This window comes from Ictalurus furcatus, chromosome 27, assembly GCF_023375685.1.
Source record: "Ictalurus furcatus strain D&B chromosome 27, Billie_1.0, whole genome shotgun sequence".
NCBI lineage: Eukaryota > Metazoa > Chordata > Actinopteri > Siluriformes > Ictaluridae > Ictalurus > Ictalurus furcatus.
This window is the reverse complement of record NC_071281.1, coordinates 7,749,931-7,771,105: the sequence shown is the minus strand read 5'-3', so window position 1 is coordinate 7,771,105 and position 21,175 is coordinate 7,749,931. Positions and strand designations below refer to the sequence as shown.

Genomic DNA, 21,175 nt, shown 5'->3' with positions numbered 1-21,175 from the left:
TCTTTCATTGCCTTGTGTGTGTTTTCCGGCTTGATTGTTAGTTCAAGGTATTTGTGGCTTTTTCAAGCTAAACCTGCATATTTTTATATTGAGAAGCATGAATGAATATAAATAATGACTCTATTATTTTTGGATGTGACAATGACATTTTCCATTATGATCTTTTGGAATAAATGAACAGTTAGGTGAGCTTTGACAGTCCAGTGCTTATGAATGAGATATGGCCTAGTTACTGACACATGGATTTTGCAGGTGAGTTGCCTTTATTTAGCAATAGAGTTAAAAGGCAAGAATGATAAGTAAGTGAATGAGAGGTTGTTAGAATAGGACAAGAAATCAAGGGGATACATATTAACCGAACATGATAATGCATAGCTATACCTGATTTATTTAAAATCAAAGGAGACTGGATACAAGGAGGCATCAGTGGAGCATCCCATTAGCAGGTCTATTTATGGCAAACTGCAGGTTTATATATAGCCCACTTGGAAGGTCATCTAGGTCACTCTCCGCTGTTATCTTCCTGCAATAAGAGGAGGGAGCATGGGTAATCCTCCCATCCTCCTTAACCGTGGCATTCATTTTATCCCCCAGAAAGGGTGAATTAATCTCTTAATTCTCGAAAGGCTTCAAAACAGAGGTGAACATGAACGTGTTTAAGCCCTCTGCAACCCCTTTAAAGAAAATCCATGCATGAACAAACAGCATATCTCTTTTCCTCATTGTTTTATTTCAATTAGATTTAACAGCTGTCACAGTGAAAGGTGTAAATGAATTTAATGTGTGATTATCCGTTTAAATATAAAGTGTTTTTTTCAAGATGAAGTATAAAAGTAAATAGAAAAGATAAATACAATTGTAAAAGGGTGAAGTTACCGCACAGGCTCAGATTAAGCAAACAATAGATAATCCTGCTACTTCTAAATGTAGGAAGACTATAACTATATATGACTATACATATAAATAATATTAAGCACTGCTTAGTCTACAGTACCAGTAGAATACCTATAGTCCATAGAAGTACTTCACAGTCCTGCACATTTGTTCACCCTACACTATAAATTTTTTCATAAGCACATTAAGTAACCCTTCATAAATTTAAATATGTAGTTTTAGTACAAGATGTCAATGAAATGTACAGTGAAAGGGTACTTCAAGATGAGGAGTAAGAGTAAGAAAAAACTTGGACTATAAAATCTACCATCAGGCAAAGCATGACTGTGAGGAAACACTAATTGCTGCCTTTGTGTAATTGGTGTATACTGAACAACGGATCCAATTGGCTGATGGGTTACAGTGACACATGGAGAGGCATCGTCTCCTGATTGGCTTTTCCAGTCGGTGGAGGTTTCTGGTAGGACAGTCTCACAAAAATGACTATCAGTATGATCCCTGTTAACAAAGAGACAAACAATGTTACCTCCTAAAAATCCCCAACATACAGATAAATAGACAACAGAAAGAAACATGCTGTATGTTAAACTTTAACTAGCCAAAAAATTATATATTGCATCACGCAATGATGATGAACTTGAACTAATAATGAATGTGAGATCATGATATTTAGTCTATATTATCTTCATTATTATTATTAACATTATGTTTCAAAGCAAAACTAGTTGGAATTACACTTGCCAGTGTATTGGGTATGTTTACCGTATACTATATACTTACACACATTGGCCATTTTATCAAGTAAACCTAAATTTACTGTAACACTTGCTGCAATGCACAATTTGCAAGCCGTCTACTTCTTCTTATCATTAAAAAACACCAATACTGACCAGAGATCATTTGGCTTGTGGATCATTTTAAGCACTGCAGTGACACTGACATAATTGAGTGAGTGGCACTGGTATGAGTGTATCAGGCACAACAACATTTTAGAGGTTTTCAATAGTAATGGAACAAAACCAGTCCTTGTTACCTTTAAAATCCTATCCTTGTATGTAGGGAGAACATGGCCATTTCAGAAAAAGTTAGGATTCTTACCTATAACTCCAAGAGTTCCAAGCAGGACTCCCAATGTGGACTGGATAGTGGGCATCCCTGCAAGTTGCTTTGCTGCGGTGCGGCAATTCCCTCTCACGTTACATGTGCACACGGTTACTGGTAGTGGAGAGGCAAAATGTGAATGTTTGGTCCTTTTTAAAATAAAGGCGCAGAACTGCACTTAAAGAGAGGCAAGAGAATAGAGCAAATAGGGGCAAGTTCAACGTGTCAGTTTGCACAGGACAAAAGAAAAAAACTCAAATACATATTCCCACACACTGTCTCTCTAATTCAATTGCACATATTACCATTAACAGGCCTGAGTACTGAACCGCTGAATATTAGTTTTACATGGAACTTGAGACACAGTGGATCCTGTGCTGTGACCAAGCAGCGTGCATCAGAGAGTGTAATGTGAACAAAACAAAATGCTCAGAGAACACCTGGTACACTGGTCTAGCAAATCAAACAGACTGGGTTTATTCTCAGTCCTGAACTACACATAACACAATTGAGCCAGGTATGACAGCCTTAGAGTGGAATCAGCTATACTTGAAGAGGCAAAACATAAAATTGTGTTAAGACACTCTGCACTAGGAGTGTAAATCTGATTGTATGAAAGCTGATTCTATGTCACCCAGATGATGATGGGTTCCTTTTTGAGTCTGGTTTCTTCCTTATATCGTCTCAGGTAGTTTTTCCTTGCCACCATCGCCTCTGGCTTGCTCATTAGGAATACAATTATAAAATTCAAATTTATATCCTAAATTTATATATTTCTCCAAAACTGCTTTGTGACAATGTCCATTGTTAAAAACGCTATACAAATAAAATTTTATTTAATTAAATTAGCATAAACCTTAGGTTTCCACATGATATGATACAATTTAGTAGTTTCCAATCGATACGTGACCAACTTTGCTCAAAATCTGAGGGCATGCCTACCATTAATTCACGAATGATAATGGTATAAAGGAGGACTATTATCAGAGTTAAGGGTAAATCACCTCATTAGCCTATTTACACATCAGATTAACTGTTTTTTTACACACCAGTTGTCTGTTCTTTTATAATCAATTATAATTGGTAATTATAAGCAATTATAATTGAAACTATAATTATAATTGATTATAAATAAATTATTATGGATAATCAATTATATTAAACAATAACTGATTTATCACTGCAGCCTTGATTCTTCAATTCAACTGTTACATTTTGATCCAAACCCAATAGTTACACCCTTATATTTTGCACTCAATTAAGATTAAAGGGAACCCCGACTATAAAGACTTGTATGGTTTATTAGATTAACGCTGACATCCGCTATATAAATCCGCTATACAAAAACACTCTAGATGTCAGTTTAAAAAAAATAATCAATCCTTGCACTTGTACGCCGCCATTGCTGTTTATGTCGCGATGCATTCTGGGTAGAATGGTTGCAATGAAACCACTCTACCACGAAAATACACGTGAAATGATTGCACTGGTCTTGATCCTCCAGTGACCCAGTGACTACAGCGATATGAACATGTCTTCAGTCTTTTCAATTTGAACCCGAGCGTAACATAAGCGAGGAGGCTAATATAGAAGACATTACTAAAAATGTACATCAAAATGAAGACGATCAGAGAGGTGAGGAGGCAAGAGTGGGGCAAAATCCATGGTGTCTGTGTGGCAACTGCATGTCTATGCCAACCGAGAGAGTTTGTTTTCTAGTTAAGCATATGGATTAAACTATCATTTTATGATTAAACGTATTCTAATATCAATAATTTTAGAGATTATCAGACATCTCGCCGTCGTATACTTTATCCTGTTAAAATCTGACGGCCAGCCCGCTTCCGCCATGTTATGAGCAAACCTGTGCTATCTACACAGCTTCTGTGTGTATGAAGGTACTCGTATCTTTGGAACGCTAAGATTCTTGTGATTCGATTGATATAAACCGTTTTGAGATCCAGTCACAACAGCAGCTACAATCAACGTCTCTGTCAGACCTCCGATATACAAACAAACACTTACGAAACTCACAACTCCCCTCATATGAAGCTTCATAGTAATCCACTGATCCATAACATCCTGACAAAAACAGTCTTGTTACACTGGCAAAGGTCCAAACAATCCAATCATGTAAAAATATTTAGTCCACATTTCAAAAGAGACCAAAACCATGCAAGTACTCCAAATGGTTCAAGAACAGCTTTAATTTTACTTTGGGTATGACTTGGCTAGGCGTTTTTATGGTAATTTTACAGGAGCTTTATGTTATGAGAATATACAGAAAAACGCAGTAACAAGATGCTTACGGGTTTGGTTATATTTACAGATATCCCCTGTTCCACAGCACACAAGAAAATTACAGCCAAAAGCAGCACAGTGAATGTGACATTCTTCTCCTGCAGCAAGGGCTAGTAACCAATCCTTCTGAGTGCTCAAGTGCAACCATTTTATGTCATCTACTCAGAGTGCATTGTACACGTCACGTAATGGCGGCTTCCATAGATTAAAATATGTATTAATATTAAGGATTTTTAAAGTAATGAACATATTTCTTGTGTTTCTAACAACATATTTTAGAAAGAGAGGGCAATTACTGCGTTTTAAGGCCTACACATCTTCATAGTCGGGGTTCCTTTTAAGAATACATATTCTGTATAATAAGTGCTACATCTTCTTGTAATAGCTTTTTTAGATCTATTGCTAATGTCATCAGCAACCTGTACAAAACACGACTCATAAACGAACAGAATGATCTTCAAAATAATGTTACACATATTAAATTGCTTTGATTCATCGAGAACATTTAGTGACCTGCAGTGAATGTCCCAGCCTCCGATTAGGTGGAACGGTTATGTCACGCTGACATCAAATTAACCTTTTTTCCTCCACAACCCTTTTCTATCACTGCAGATATACTGAGCCCTGGACATGCTGACTTACCAGGCAAGTTAATGAAGGTGCTTCTGGGAGGAGAGCTACTATCTGAGATGGTGAAGGGCACCGTATAAACATCAGGGGTCAGATCATCGATATTCAGAGACAGGTTGGTGTGAGTGTCTGTGGAGAGAAAAATGTGTTGAGATTGCAGCACTCATGAATGAACTGAACTTGGTGCAACCACCATTGTTGCCGAACTTTGTTCACTTTGCAGATTTCTTTCAGATTGAAGACAAAGCACATCCAAAGAACCCTGAACATGCAGAGATGGCCTTAGCTTTCTCCCTCTCAATGTGTGTGTGGGTGTGTGTGTGTGTGTGTGTGTGTGTGTGTGTGTGTGTGTGTGTGTGTGTGTGTGTGTGTGTGGAGGTGGGATTTAAACCTTTATCTCAGGAGCTCAGAATCTCTGATGAGCCACCACTGCCTAAATTGACTTGCAAGTCCCTTTGAATAAAAGTGTTGGAATAAATCTAAAAGTAAATGTAAATGAAAGACAGATAGCCCATAGAAAAAGACCACACTAGGCATTTTTCTTCAACTGTCAGCACACATTATACATAAAACTTGATAGTAAGAAGCCACGAGGCAGAATGTGACTGCTTTTGAAAAGTGCTGCCAGAGTTTTGCTCACATCACGTCGAGGAGCTTCCAAAAGTTGGAGAAAAGTCAACTTTTCAGAAAAGCACAGAGTGATGCCAAATATTTTTTTCACCACACCACAGCTCAAGGAGCAATCTAGAAAAAACAAAATGAAGGACAGTGCCAGGAGAAAAATGATGCTGCAGTATACTCTGAAGTCCATGTAGGGCACTTCGAAGGGATCTGCCCATGGCAGCCATTTGTAGGATCATTCCAAACTTAAATGATGATTTGAAATGATCATTCCAAACCCATTTACTTCAAAAGGGACCTTCTATACAGTCATTTTCAAAGAGAACAACTAATGGAAACTTCCCTCCCAAGATAATTTTGTGTTTATATGCTGAATGGAAAACTTGCCAAGGCAACTTACCTATAAATGTATTTTAAATCCAAGTAAGAAAAATGATGTCTAGTAATATTAAATTGCAAATTAAATGGAATAAAACAGGTAAAAGTAATGCAGCAACAAATAAGCTCCCTGTCAGTAATGCACTTTAATGTTCACTTCAGAATGGACCACAACCTTAGACTTGTTAGTAAGCAAATAAGGATCTTAATGACATATTTACAACTGCGATATTTCAACACAGACACAAAGCGCCATATGCTACATAGTGAGAAATCAATCAAATCTTTGTTGTTAATAAAACTATTATTTAAAAAAATAATATTGCAAAAATCTTATCGCAAAAGAGCTGATTTTAAAGTTGTCCACGTCCTGAGAACTTGGATAGTTACAGTAACAAAGCAGTGTTTGTCTGTTTGTCATGGCAGTGTGTTGTACCGTTAGCAAATGCTTGTTGTGGTACAGCTTGGAAAACACAGATATATCAGTCCTGTATCTAATCAGAGCTCAGTTAGGTGGCATTGAAGCAAAAGCCCAGTCCACTAAAGAGGTCATGTTATCACTCTTTGTTAAATCTTATCATGGCTCCTAAAAGGCCTCTACTGTCTTTTGACACTAACATCCTTTAATGTTCCACTGGGTTTGAGGGGCTGAAGAGGCTGTGATGACGCCAGGAGCAAACTGAAAACACACCTATCTTCTGCTGTATCTGTGCTGTCAGAGGTGAGGAGTATGTTACACACTCTCCTCACTTCGAAAGGGTCTTTGTGTATTATAGCCCTGCAGTGATGATGGCTCTTACTGGAATCCAGGTTCGGTCTGTGGCCTTGAGAGCGCAACTGTTTCATTCTTGTTTGGAATAACGGTTGCTTTCTTACTTGTTACTAAGCAACACAGCAGCCATTTAAAACCCTCCACAAATCTGCAGGACAAGAAATATGTAAAAACTTCTGAGGCAATGATGTGCATAATTAACAAATCCACATAATCAATCAATCAATCAATCAATCTATCTATCTATCTATCTATCTATCTATCTATCTATACCAATCAATATACTTATTTTGTCTTATTACCTTTAAGAGTGTTTATAGCTGATATAATGTCAATGACAACAGGAACTAAATGGTCTTGCAGGCACAACACAACGACCATAGTAGCTTCTGCTGTACTACTTTTTTTATTGTATTTTTTATATATATATATTTTTGACTACTTCGATATTTTTGTATAAAAGTGTTAGAAAATCATGTTAAAACTTGCCAATACTGAGGTCATAAAGCCATAAGTGTCTTATCAGTGAACATCCCCTTACGTTCATCTTTGATCCTTACACACTGAAGCTTGAATTGCTATACATTTGTTTAGTAAGATACAGGTTGGTGTAATAACATGAATAGTAAAGCTGGACCTGTATTGAAATATTCATGGTATGTTATATATAATTATTGTATTATATAATAATAATAATATATATAATGATTAGAGCTGCACCGATGTCAATAATAGTTATAAAACATCCGATAGTTTAAAAACATCCGATGATCAGGGCCGATTATATCCTGTCAATCAAAAGAGGGTGGGAAAACACATCGATTTCATGCTGTGTGTAAAGATGTCTCTTGAGTGGAACGATGACAAAACTGCAGTTTGTAAGCTCTGTAATCTCTGCACTGATGAAATTTTACACCGGACGCTGCAGCAGTGAAGCGGGAGTTTCATTATTTTATTCAAATAAATTAGTTAATTTATTATTTTTTGCCATGGTGCTCAAGCTGCTCGCGCTGAATCAAAGCGCCGGTACACTGTTGAAAAATTTAAATGAAGATGAGTTGACAAAAAAGTATATATTGCACAGAAAAATATATTTGTAGAGTAGTATATTTCATATCCAGTTAATGTTAATATATAAAAAAGTTTATATTATATATTACCAGTTTAATGTTGCATTTGCATTTGTTTGTGGTGAGTGAATGTGAGCCTAACAGGAGTTTTTTTTTTTTTTTTTTTTTTTTTACAATTAAGTCAATTAATTCTGTTAATATGAATTAATAACATTCAATAAGTTAAGAAATCTTTCTTTAATCTTCAGAATTTAGTTCATGTGTTCATGTTAATTAGAGTAATGTGTTTTCTGTTTGTGAGACCAGTTACTGTGAAACAACTTGTTGAAATGGAGAGAATAAAGTTTTTATTTCCATTTCTTTCAGAATTGTGGAATTAATTATTATTCATTTAAAAGAAGGCACTAAAGGCAGAACTATTGGTATTGGTATAGGCTGATATCACTCTGAATAATCGGTTATCAGTATCGGCTGAGAAATTTAGTATTGGTGCATCTCTAATAATGATATATAATTATGTATTTTGCCCTCCGCTTTTTTTCTTCCCTGCCATGTGTCACCTGCCAGTTCCCACCCATCTGCCAGCTTTCCCCTATTAAACGGAAGATAACAACGCATCTGAGGGTGACACATGAAGCCAGCCAACCGCATCTTTTCAAACTACTGCTGATGCTGCATCACAGAGCGTTGTAACACACTATCTGCTCTCTTCTACATACATGACCTCACAGATACCCACAACTGGCTAGTGTCACTGTGATTGATAGTGGAGAGAGAGTATGCCATCCCTCCCACCCAGAGAGCACAGCCAATTTGGTTCCCTTGCCTCCCGACAACAAATGCTGTGGTATCATCACTATAACACACTAATCATTGTTTTTTTTGTTATGATACGAGATATATAAGTGCAAATTGATAATGTTCTCTTTGGTATTACTTTTAGTTTTTACCAGATTTGGTCCTCATGAAAATATGAGTAAAAGGATTAAATATAAATAACACACACAAACAAATAAACAAGAAGTGATAATCAGACTCCTTTTGGTTGAGGAACGGAGAAGGAAAAGAGAAACCTTTCCAACATGGTGTCCATGGTGGGGGGATTTCTGTGCTACTTCTTAAGATCTGTATCATTTGTGTGTAGAGGAAATGATGTCCCAGAAAGGCACACACGCAGTAGTCACGACAGGAGGTTAGATCTAATGAGAAACCTGAGGGTGCATGACTACATCACAGCCATGACGAAGGAGAGTGGATAAAAAGCGAGCCATGCTACAGGTTGCCTGTGTGTGTAATTAGGTGAATAGTAATGCTGAAAGCACATTTAGCCTTTCAGTTACTAAGACCCCAGCTGAGACAATTCAAGTCAATATAATTATCCCATGACAAGACATGATGCCTTTTCATCTATTAACAGCTCACAAAGAAAAACGGAGAAAGAAAGTCTGGGGGTACAGAGACAGAGACAACGACCTGACTCAGTCATCTTAGCCAAGTCAACATGTTCACCAGAATCTATTTGTCACATTAGTGTCAACTCTGGAATACTCAGGTCAGGAAGGCAATTTCCTTGAGATGTCTGTCCTTCATCTGTTCAGATCGCTCTGCTCCTCATACACCGCATGAATCAGCAGGTCTCTATAATACACCTAATTCAGATGACGTCTTTCACTTACTGGATTGGCGGACTGCCACTGAAATGTTATTTTCTGACAAGCCATTTTTAACCTGGCCTGACGTCAGCAGCTGAGACCGCCTTTGTGTGTTTGAGTGCATTGACGTGATTTTATCTTTTCTTTTTTTTTTGCATGCGCCTGAAATCCTGTCATTTATTCTCAATAGCGGCTGAGCCAGAATAAAGCCAGCGTAGCAAGCCCACTGCCTAACCTCACACTGCTACAAAAGCCTTGACTACTGACGAAGGTGGTAATAATCTTATTGGCTAACCACACCACTTTGCTTATGTACTTTTGTGCACAGCTCTTTATCAGCCACAGTGTTCAAAAGTTTGTTTGTCCACTGACTGAATCAGGTGCTTTAGAAGCATGGCTTTTCTGTGGTTGCAGTGTAAATTAATTTCCCTTTTCACATGAAAATAGTGATGAAAGGTAGTAGACTTTCTTATCCCTATCTAGAAGTCTGACTTGCAGGACTAGTATAAAGATAACAAGCACATTCAAATCTTCTACTGTATGATGTCTAAGGCGATCCAGTCTCACAGAAAAAAACATTCACCTGCGATTTATTTGCAGCACCTTGTATATTATTTTTGGATATCAACTTGTATAGACGGTGCTGCATATAAGTTTCATGGGAACGTTTTTTTCTGTGAGACTGGGCTGGTCTAAGGAGTTAACAAGAGCATTAGCACTGAGCACAGTCAATAGGAAGGTCATAAGCATATTAGCACTAATCTGAGTCTATTAGGAGGTAATACGCATAACAGCACTGGTTATGGTGAATAAGGAAATAACAAATAGATTAGTAGCTGTCAGAGTGTATTAGAAGGTAACAAGAATATTAGCCTTGACCACAATGAGTAATGAGTTAATAAGAACATTAGCACTGAATGCAGTGAGTAAGACGGTCATTAGTGAGTTACTACAATAAGATAAATATTCAGATGATTAGGAGTGCTGGCGTTTTTATATTTACATTTACATTTATTCATTTAAGAGACGCTTTTATCCAAAGCGACTTACAAATGAGAAAATACAAGCAAAGCGATATCAAGCAGAGAACAATACAAGTAGTGCTACCATACAAGATCCATTAATTGAGTTCCAGAAGAAGCAAAGTACACAGAGTAGAGTTGTAAGTGCCAGAGTATTTTTTTTTTTAGTTTTTTTTTTAGAGGTTAGTTACGTGCTCACGGAAGAAGTGGGTCTTTAGCTGTTTCTTGAAGATAGTGACAGATTCTGTAGTCTGGATTGAGGTTGGAAGATCATTCCACCACTGAGGAACAGTTAGTTTAAAGGTTCTTGAAAGGGACCTTGAGCCGCGCTGAGTAGGTACTACTAAGCATCGGTCGTTGATTGATCGCAGATTGCGAGAGGGAACGTAGGCCTTCAGGAGAGTGTTGAGGTAGGGGGGCGCTGTTCCAGACAAGGTCTTGTATGTGAGCATCAAGGCCTTGAATTTGATGTGGGCAGCTACAGGAAGCCAGTGGAGGGAGATGAAGAGAGGTGTGACATGGGTTCTCTTGGGGTGGTTGAAGATGAGGTGTGCTGCTGCATTCTGAATCATCTGAAGGGGTTTGATGGAGCTGCCGGGAGGCCCGAGAGTAGTCAGTTGCAGTAGTCTAGTTTTGAGATAACAAGAGCCTGGACTAGTATCTCTGTAGCCTGTTCGGTGAGGTAGGTCTGATTTTCTTGATGTTGTACAGGATAAACCTACAGGACCATGCAGTTGTAGAAACGTGGACCTCAAGTCAAACCACAATTCAAAGTGCTTAGCATAGGAGCACTACAATTAATGTAGCTAACGCAAATTGAACAGTGAGCTTCATGATGTTCAGCACTTCCTTTGTATGATTACTTTCACACTTAAAGCAAATCTGTATGGTTGAGTTATTTCATACTGGAGTTTGAATGACAAAACAAAATGAACTAAGGATGCAAACAGACTACAATTTGACATCAGATCAGCACTGGCTACACTGACTAAAAAGATAGTGCCATTAGGTTCTGTCTTTCTTGTGTCTGTGTTCTGTATTATATATTTTTTTGTTTCTTCTATAACATTTGGCTTTGTTACATCCTATTGTTTTAATTACAGTGATAATTGGATTAAAAGCTAACTTACCGTTGATGGGTGTGAGTTTCCAGTTGCGTCGCACTGTGGGGTCACTGCTAAGTGAGAAGTTGAGGCGGCCACCATGCTGCGGTCCATCACTGTCCCGAGATGCTAGGACCAGGGCCTGATCTTCCAAGTGTGGAGTGCAAAGGTATTTCCAGGAGTAATCGCCCACCAGAACAGGGCTGTTATCGTTCACATCCAGAATATGCACTGTCACTAGCGTGGAGGCGGACAGAGATGAGTTACCTGCAAGATGTGGAAATTATTTCAATATCACTTACATGGGTACAGTAGGAGTAACTGCTGCAACTTCTAACCACATAAGAAGCCTTTTTTTAAAAAAAGAAAAAAAAAAAAGAAAGATGTATTGCTTCCTACTTCCTCCCAGATTTCCTTTGCACTTATTTAGGTTGTGGTGTGGCAAGATTTGCACTGTACAGACATGGTTAACGCCCAGTTTAATTCAAAACATGAAGAAGTACTGAATTATTTAAGAAAAACTCAAGTTCACAAACATAGAATGGAACTCAAAAAATGTGTCCCCTTTGACCTTTCATTAGACCACTTCTGGTCAGACACTATCACTGCAATAATAATAATAAAAAAAACATCTCAGTAATTTTCTATAGTAATTAAGCTTCTCCCATTGCCTGGCAATGCTTTTAGACATGATCTAAAGATGCAGAAACTCAGTTAAAGGTTCAATACAGTGGGCTGGTGTGCAGACACTCTTGCTTCCCATACATTCTTGGAGGTTGACTCCACTCTCAGATGGATGACATCATTGGTCATACTTTTTTCCAATTTTTGACCCAATATCACAATTTCAAGCGCTTTCTACTATTGTAAGTATCCAAACATGAGTTTGTCCAATTAAGAGAGTGCGTAGTGTGTATTTCTGTGTATATTTACAGATTATAAGTGAGAACAAGTCCATGTATGTGTAAATCTAGCACAAACTCTATGGATTAAATGTTCCATACTGCACTGTTTGTCACTGTTTATGTGACAAAGCCAGGTTTAAATGTCATCAAAGCAGGTATTAACCAAACTCTGCATCAGCTGCTGTGTGGACAAAGCTCCATCATAGCAGACTGCAAGATATTATGGACATTAAAAAACAACTAAAACCAGAGTTCTAGTCTTATTAAATTTATACACAGATATAAATCTCATTAAAGCATTACTGCCATCATGTAGCTCCTAGCTTCTTCTATATATAACCCTACAGTATTTGTCTAACTGCATTTTCCATATAGCACAGATTGAAACACATCCACAAAAAGTATGATTTTATCTTTTCAGTTTATTCATGATTTTTCCACATGCACTGGGCCTTATATGTGCATGCTCTTTCTCCTTCTCAAAATTGTCTATGACAGCAAAGTCAGACCCATCCTTTTACAAGGTGACCCCTTCGCCTCTTTTGAAAACATCTGTGGAGAAGCAATGCATGCTGGGATTGGTGATTAAACTGAGGCGTGTCATATGTGCATTTTCATTTACACATACACACACACACTTCCACCTCCCTTTCCACTAAAATACTGGGTGACTCATGTATTTTTGATTCCATTCTCTGAGATTTTGCTCACTGTTAGTGTGTGGTTTTGAATACACAATGAGAGCTTACATGCACTTTGTCGGTCACTGCTGTCTGAAATGTCAAGTGTCTCAGCTGTGATGAGAATTTTTGTAGCCTACGCAGACATCTGAGGCTTGTTTATTCTGCCTGTGTGGCTGCATTGCATTCACATAACACATTGTTTTTATTTATTTATTTATTTATCACTTTTTTTTTTTTTTTTTAACTAAAAGCTACAGGTTGATGGATGACTTATTTATACAAAGTAATCTGACACACAGCTTGCGCACTACAGTGCAGTAACTGCTACTACTTCTGTAGCTAGATAATCAGTATGACATACTCATATTCGTATTCAAATTTGACCAATTTTTGCCTTCCTCAATAATTAAACACAATTAACTAAGGTATAGGCAACAATCTAGAAAGAAATTAAAATCTTTTTTTTTTTAATATACTTTAGAAGCAGTACATTTTTTATCATTCATTCATTTATCTTCAGTATACACTTTATCCTGATCATTATTGTGGTGGACTATAAGCCTATGCTTGGGCCTGGAACACTGCATGGAGGGCAGCAATACAGCCTGGACAGAATGCTAGTCCATCACAATGTTTTACACACGCACACACACACACACACACACACACACACACACACACACACACACACACACACACACCTGCTGCACCACTGTGCTGCTGTATTACATTTTATTAAACCACTTCGTCTTCTTTTTCTTTCTTTCTTTCTTTCTTTCTTTTTCTCTTCCTCTCTCTCTCCCTCTCCCTCCCTCCCTTTCAGGATACCCATTGACTCTACAAGTCTCTGGAACTGCAGTGGAGGGATGTACATAAGTCTTCCAAATGATATTCCTTATTTGGTGTTTTTCAATGGTGGTGGTGGAGAGTGATGTCTTACACATTGTTCCAATTTTCCCCATATCTGTTCAGTTGAGTTGAGATATGGTGACTCTGAAGGCATTGAGCATCGCATTTGATTTACAACATTGGCATACTCATCAAACCATTCAGTGAGACCTAATGCCCTGAGGACAGGGGCAGGGTCATCCTGGTATGTATATGTGTATGTATGTGTGTATGTATGTATGTATGTATGCATATATGTATGCATGTATGTATGCATGTATGTATGTATGTATCTATCTATCTATGTATGCATGTATGTATGCATGTATGCATTTATGTATGTATGTGTGCATGTATGTATGTATGTATGTATGTATGTATGCATGTATGTATGTATGCATTTATGTATGTATGTATGTATGTATGAAAATCATAACTACAGCAACTGACATATTAGTCTTATATTGATTCTTATGGTAGGATGAAGCATCTCTTACGTCCGTCCTCAGCCACCACCTCCATGGTGTAGGTACTGTTCTCCTCTCTGTCCAAAGCCTGCACTGTCTTCAGCTCTCCTGAGTACTTTCCAATCGAGAAATATTTCTTTGTGTCCCCTCTCAGTGAGTACCTACAAAAGAGAAAAGAACATTCTGTTCAGTTCTGGTGCTATAACCATGTAGGTTTGTGTGACCTATTCTTCCACATCCTGCAAGAACAGAAGATTATTAAATTTGAATTATTATTTGCATAACATAAATAGCAATAAAAATTCAAAATAAAAAAAAGATTTGATGAAAGCAACACTTTTCATTTAGCTGGGTAATTTAATCCTGAAATATAAACTACAACAGTAACATTGCTGATGCTTTGAGTCAGTGTTTCAGTTTTGAATTGGATTTCTGTGCCAGAAGCAACTGGGTATAACCGTAAGGGTCTTACATCCAGCTTTACACTTTTCCACAAATCATAATCCTTATTTAGGCAGTGTGGCAAACAGAGATGAAACAACAGCTAAAGGAAATTGGAGGTAAACAGAACTCCCTGTGATCAATATCACATGCACATAGAGTACCACAGAAAGCATGTTCTTTGATGTTGTGTTTGGAAAATTTAAAGCAGAAAAAAGTCATTTCCATTCATATATGTACCCATTCTGTAGTTCCCCAGAATTTGTTAGCTATCCGATTATCACGAGTTCACCTGGTAGGATTTCTGAGAAGATTTTAAAATCATATTTACAAAGGCTTTTATTTATATAGCACAAATTTATACGCAAGGTTGTTAAGATTGAGTTAGGGATTGATTCATTAAAGATAAGATCAATAGTACAATAATAATTAGTACATAATAATAATAGTAATAATAATAATAATAATAATAATAATAATAAGTACATTAATCCTAATGATAGGATAGATTAAACTGACATAAAGGTGAAACAAATGGAAGATGAATGATACTCCTAAAGGAACAATACAATTTTTGAGGATTTACACACTTACAGCGGTTAATAATCTTCAATACTAGCTCTAGCTAGCTGGTGAATGTAAGCGAACCTGACAGAATACTTGAGAAAACATGACCTCTTTGACTATAATTATAAAACTGCTTTGTCACCATTGTTTTGGTTACAAAAAATCTACTTTGCTAAATTCCCGTACTATATTGAATACATGTGTAAGAAATTTTTTCATAAAGTATGTCACTAAAAAAGCCCTTGCCTGACTGGATGGGAGTCGGGGTCATAAGCCCTAATTGTAGCTATGACCCGTCCTGGCTCCTCGCCCTCTCTGACAGTGACCTCGTAGTGACTCTGTGACAGAACGGGGCCCTCATTGATGTCATCAATGAAGATGGAGACAGTGGCGGTGGATGCAGGGCCATACCTCCCCCTCACCAGAGCCACAGGGTTCTGAGCACTCAGGACCAGAATGTACTCACTCTCCCGCTCAAAATCCAGCACCTGAGGGGAAATATGTTACTTTAGTGCTTTTCTGTCATCATGGCCAGATTAGACAAGGTAAATGGATTTGGGAATTAAATTGTCGAACATGTATTTGGCAGATAAAAGAAATAAAAATACAGGAGTGAGAAGAAGGTGACAGTTAACAAATCGTGCAGCCTGGTCCAGAAGGCTATTACAGTTCAGTATAAACAGCTGAGCTGCTTTTCCACACAAAGATGGCGTGTCACTACAGTCAGATTGTTCAGTGGTACACTGCTTTCATTCCACCTCTGATGTTGCATCCAGTTAAACAAAGAGCCTGTGCTCCAGAACACACAGCACATTTCCCATCAAGATTCTATGTCAGTCATTTCCAACACCATTTAAAAAACTTTCCCGGAAAAGCTAGATCTGCTGATAAAAAATAAACAAACATGCACATGTCCTGTCGCTTTCCAGGCAGCACAAAGTCTCCTTAACAAGAGAGAGAGAGATAGGGAATAGGGGTGTTCTTAGGTTGGTCTTCTTCTACACATAATATTTCCTCGTGTTACTTGGCTGGTTCCTAATTGTATGTTTGATCTTCTGTACAGTTCTTCCATGGATATCTATATCTATATCTATCTATCTATCTATCTATCTATCTATCTATCTATATATATATATATATATATATATGAATGTGGATAGAGAGCAATGACACAAATTTGTCTTGCCATATTAATAACATTGTTATAAAATACCTTCATAACGGTTCCACTGAAAATGATTCAAATGACATACTAATATGAAAACTTATCTTCTACAATGAGATCTGCACTTCTGTTATTTACTCCTGCAGTAAAATGTCCACTTAATCAGCTGTCACATTGATATACCTGAACTCACACTGCAGCTATCTGACTAGTAGCTTTCAAACAGAAATGAGAAAAATACATCATCCCAAATGATTAATCCTGTTTCCCATTTGGAGGAATTATTATAACTTCCTTTATGAAGAACAGTACAGCACAATTACTCTGCAAACAATGCTATCTGACACACTTATAATGATCGTATGTGTGTTATATTGTATGTTATATTTGTATGTGTATTATATTGTGTGTTATATGTGTGTTATATTAACCACCCATGAATAAGCATTAGGAACTGTCATAAAATACTTCAGGGGGGATTCAAACCCGAAATCTCCACCAGCTGTGTCTCTGTAATTCAAGGTTATGCAATCATGTTAGTTCACATTTATATTTAGCATTGCATTTTTGTAAATTGAGTTAAATGTGTTGAATGTCATTGCAGCAACCAGAGATGGAGCAATAATTGAGTAAGCCATTCATTCATACATTTAAAATCTATATCCTGAATTTATTTCTGCAAAGCTGCTTTGGGACAATGTCAATTGTTAAACGCGCTATACAAATAAAACTGAATTGAATTGAAAGCTTCATCACTAGATTATGTCACTTGTGTGTGTGTGTGTGTGTGTGTGTGTGTGTGTGTGTGTGTGTGTGTGTCTTTTCCTCCTGCCGCCCTATATAATGTATGCCCTGCTCTTATATGATTCAAAACAACAAAAACTAGTAATTTCTCTCTCTTAACAACTTTATCTCAGTCACAGCTTTGTTCTGACAGAGTAAACAGTTTTATCAAAAAGCTGTGAAACATAGTGCACATAGTGAGAACATGAAGCACTGCAATTAGTTCTTGTTTAACCACAGTGCAGTTATTCAGTTTGGCTGATTCACACTGCAACAGCGACAGAGAGGTTTGGCTAACGTACCAGAGCACTAATCATGAAGCAAAGGAAACAGCTCAGTACATGTGACCTCTGTTTTATTTGGAGTGCATTATCAAGTGCTTGTTAATTTTCATTATCATCTCACATGCTGTTGACATTTTTCAGACAATCCATTATCAATCCACATGCTGCTGAATATCGTCATGTAAACAGGGTTGAAACAGATGAAATCGCAGTTACAATTTTTATTTAAAAAGACAGGCAGACAAATCCAAAATGTGAAGACAACGTCGTGGTCAAAAACAGGCGTGGGTAAGGCAATCAGCAAACAGGGTAGACAGGGCAAAGGCAGAACACGAAAAACTGGGAACAAGATCAAAGAATCGGAAATGAGAACACCGAACAAAGGTTTAGTAAGGCACTGGTGGCAAAACACAGAAACGATACTTCGCCCTGAAAAAAGACACACACGGGTTTAAATATACAATGAAATCAAAGGTAAAACATAAACAGCTGTGAATAATGATGACACGTGAGGGAGACAACCAATAACAACACAGGGCGGAGACATGACATAAAACATAAGACAAAACACGTGTCAAAAAATAAACAAAGTATGACAACACAGAAGTGCGTGTTGTCGTGCTACAGGCTGATTAAGCTTCCGGGTTGTCATAATTTTTTAAAAATTTTTGACACGTGTATTTTGTTATGTTTTATGTCATGGGGAAATCTCTGACAAATACAAAAAGCAATCAATAATTAATCGGATGCAGTATGAAAAATTAGCACAGCCCAGTAATACAATTTCTACCATTTACTCTTCAATACTTTTAAAAGCAGGTATATACTTTTTAAGAAGCATATTTTGGCAACTTTGGAGATATTTAACCTCTAATTAAATCATACACAATGGCTAAAGCACACCTGTTACATGAAAGCTACTGCCACTGGTAGGATGAAGGCGAACACATGCCTCCTCCTACACAGGTGAAGCTACCACATGTTTTTGAAGTCCTGCTCATGCAATGCCATGATAGAAGAGCACTGTATACATGAGCGTCGCTCTAATCAATAGTGAAGAAAGGAGGGCGATTCAGAACCAGAACACATGGCTAATTATGCTCTCTTGAACTCCTGACCACAAACTACTGTGGCGTTATTAGGATTCAAACTGATGATCTCCCAGCAATAGGAGGAAACCTTAAACAAATGCACCAGTACAAAGTCCTTGATGTCATTGACGGACTGAGGATTCCAGTTGAGCTTCAGCACACAACGGCTAGTTACATGGCAACAGCCGGTGTAATGTGAGCTTCTAGACTATGCAACATTTAAGGGTTTTAGCAGAATTTAAAATCTGGGCCACAAATGACTCAATCAATGTTTGGGTGGCTTTTTAATTTTGTAAAATTACTGAGTTACCAAAGGGGAGTTTGGCTTTCAAATTTCGATGAGTTCATCAGTGTCATTTTTGATATGTGGGCCTGATGAAGTGGTAAACGTCATGGAACCATTACTCTATTGCTATCAGGGGCTATAAATATAATGGATTTCATTTCCTTCTCACAGTACGCCTTAATTATGGCATATCATCAAAGCCCAAGTGTACATATTTATGCGTGATAGTATCCGTTATTAGAACATAATGACTGTCACTCAAAATCAGTGTCAGATAATGATACATTAATACAGAAAACATTAATGCTTTAAGGTATAGAGGACACAGTGTGGATGACCCATTTTTAAAAAAGGTGCATTTCTCAGACAGGAAGTCATATGACTTTTTTACTGGCCTGCAGTCAGATGAAGAGATGAATTTAGAGGGGATTAAAGAGATTTTTCTACTGGGAGGGACATGTGGTAAGGGTTGATTACAGGGCCAGATTACTTGGGCAGAGGGAGCTTATAGTCAAAGCACAATCTCTTAAAATCCCAAACTATCTATTTTTAATGTTGGTCTTATCTTAAAATCATTCTCTGACATACTCCAGTGAATGAGGAAACATGAGGAAGTACCTTAGCGAGGACAAGCGAGACCTCGTTAGTCTGTCGGTCTGTCACCAAAGCGAAGACCTCATCCTCGTTCCCTGACTCTAGTCGATAGTCGACCAGCCAGCTGTCCCCACTCCATTCATCAGCATCCCACGCTGCCACCGCCGTCACAGTGGCACCCACTGGGGCATCCTCCGCCAAGTGAAACGGGCCGTACTGAGAAAGACAGACAGGGAGAGAGAAAGTGAGTATGCACAAACTCCCAAATGAACAGCACAGCAGTGAAAGGTTTGTAATGTAGAGAGAGAAAGGTACTTTAGAGAGAGGAAAGTACAGAAAGATCAAAAAATGGAAAGAGTGAGACTGAGACAAAGCTAAGGGAGGTTACAGTGGGGAAAGAATAAAATGAGAGAGAGAAAGATGGAGTGAGCTTTATAATAATAAAATTGAGGAGAATGCAGCAGGAGGATTGGAGCCCAGAGTGAAGTTGTATAGATAAAAGCACTGGAGGAAATGTTGAGAAAATTGTGGCTGTCATCACCTAGATACTTAGCAAGGTTAATAACATGTTAATTACTTTAGCTACCAGAGGCTAATCACAAAAATCTACTCTGGTACTCACGTGTATGACACCTAAGGTGAAATTTAAAGAACAGTCCGACCAAAAACACAATTTTCTCTATTACCTCAAATGTAGGCGATCTATCAAAATGTGCCTGATGTCTAAAGTTTGTTTCTTCAATTTTGCCTTGGAGCTACATGAATAATGCAAATAACAACATTAGAAAATCAGCAGAGTTCACCTTTATGGAAACAAGTCAGTCCACTGCAATACATTTATATTGGTTTTGGGCACAAAAATGAGGCACTCATGTGAAGCTTGTTAGGTTAGTTATGAGTGCTAAGTAGGTTACTAGTGAGATTGAGCAAAGCTATGAGCTGCCAAATATAAAAATTAAAATGTTCTACTTTACTCTTTTTAAACTTTTTTTGAGGCCATTCTGATACACTTAGAAAGTGATTCATGTAAACTAACAATTTTTAAGTTTCAGTATAAATATTAAATAGAAATGTAAATTTTAAATGTTTTATGTGAAATTTAAATCGAATTCTAAATGTTAAATGTAATTATTAATTATAAATCTAAATGTTAAACATAGAATGTAACTGTTGCTCTGATATGTTAACTGAGCCTGCCCTCTCGAAGTGGGAAAGGTTGCCATTTTCACACCCACTGCTAGTTTTGGAACAAGGTTGCTTTGCCAGTGCTGTGTGTTCCCAATGACGCAAAACTCAGAGACGGTGGGGGCAATTACCATATGAGCAAAACACTGAACTTCTACATTTAACATGTAGATTTCTGTTTAAAATTTACAATTTAACATTTAGATTTTTATTTAAAACCTGATACTTACATGAATCACAACCTAAAAGTATAAGAATGGCCTCAAAAGTGAGATAGAAAAAAGTATTAAAC

General features: G+C 37.5%; 1 protein-coding gene across 1 annotated transcript in view; it reads right to left on the bottom strand.

Moving 5' to 3' along the window:
* Window positions 1-1,219: 1,219 nt before the first annotated feature.
* The window catches only part of cdh16 (cadherin 16, KSP-cadherin), a 40,445-nt gene continuing 20,489 nt past the window's right edge, over window positions 1,220-21,175 (bottom strand). Inside the window, exons 8-14 of the mRNA XM_053617132.1 lie at window positions 19,723-19,914; window positions 15,742-15,983; window positions 14,518-14,648; window positions 11,572-11,811; window positions 4,939-5,055; window positions 1,993-2,109; window positions 1,220-1,392 (exon numbers count right to left, since the gene is read on the bottom strand). Of these exons, the coding sequence (XP_053473107.1) occupies window positions 1,292-1,392; window positions 1,993-2,109; window positions 4,939-5,055; window positions 11,572-11,811; window positions 14,518-14,648; window positions 15,742-15,983; window positions 19,723-19,914 (1,140 nt within the window). The 3' untranslated portion in view covers window positions 1,220-1,291. The remainder of the gene's footprint in view (window positions 1,393-1,992; window positions 2,110-4,938; window positions 5,056-11,571; window positions 11,812-14,517; window positions 14,649-15,741; window positions 15,984-19,722; window positions 19,915-21,175) is intronic.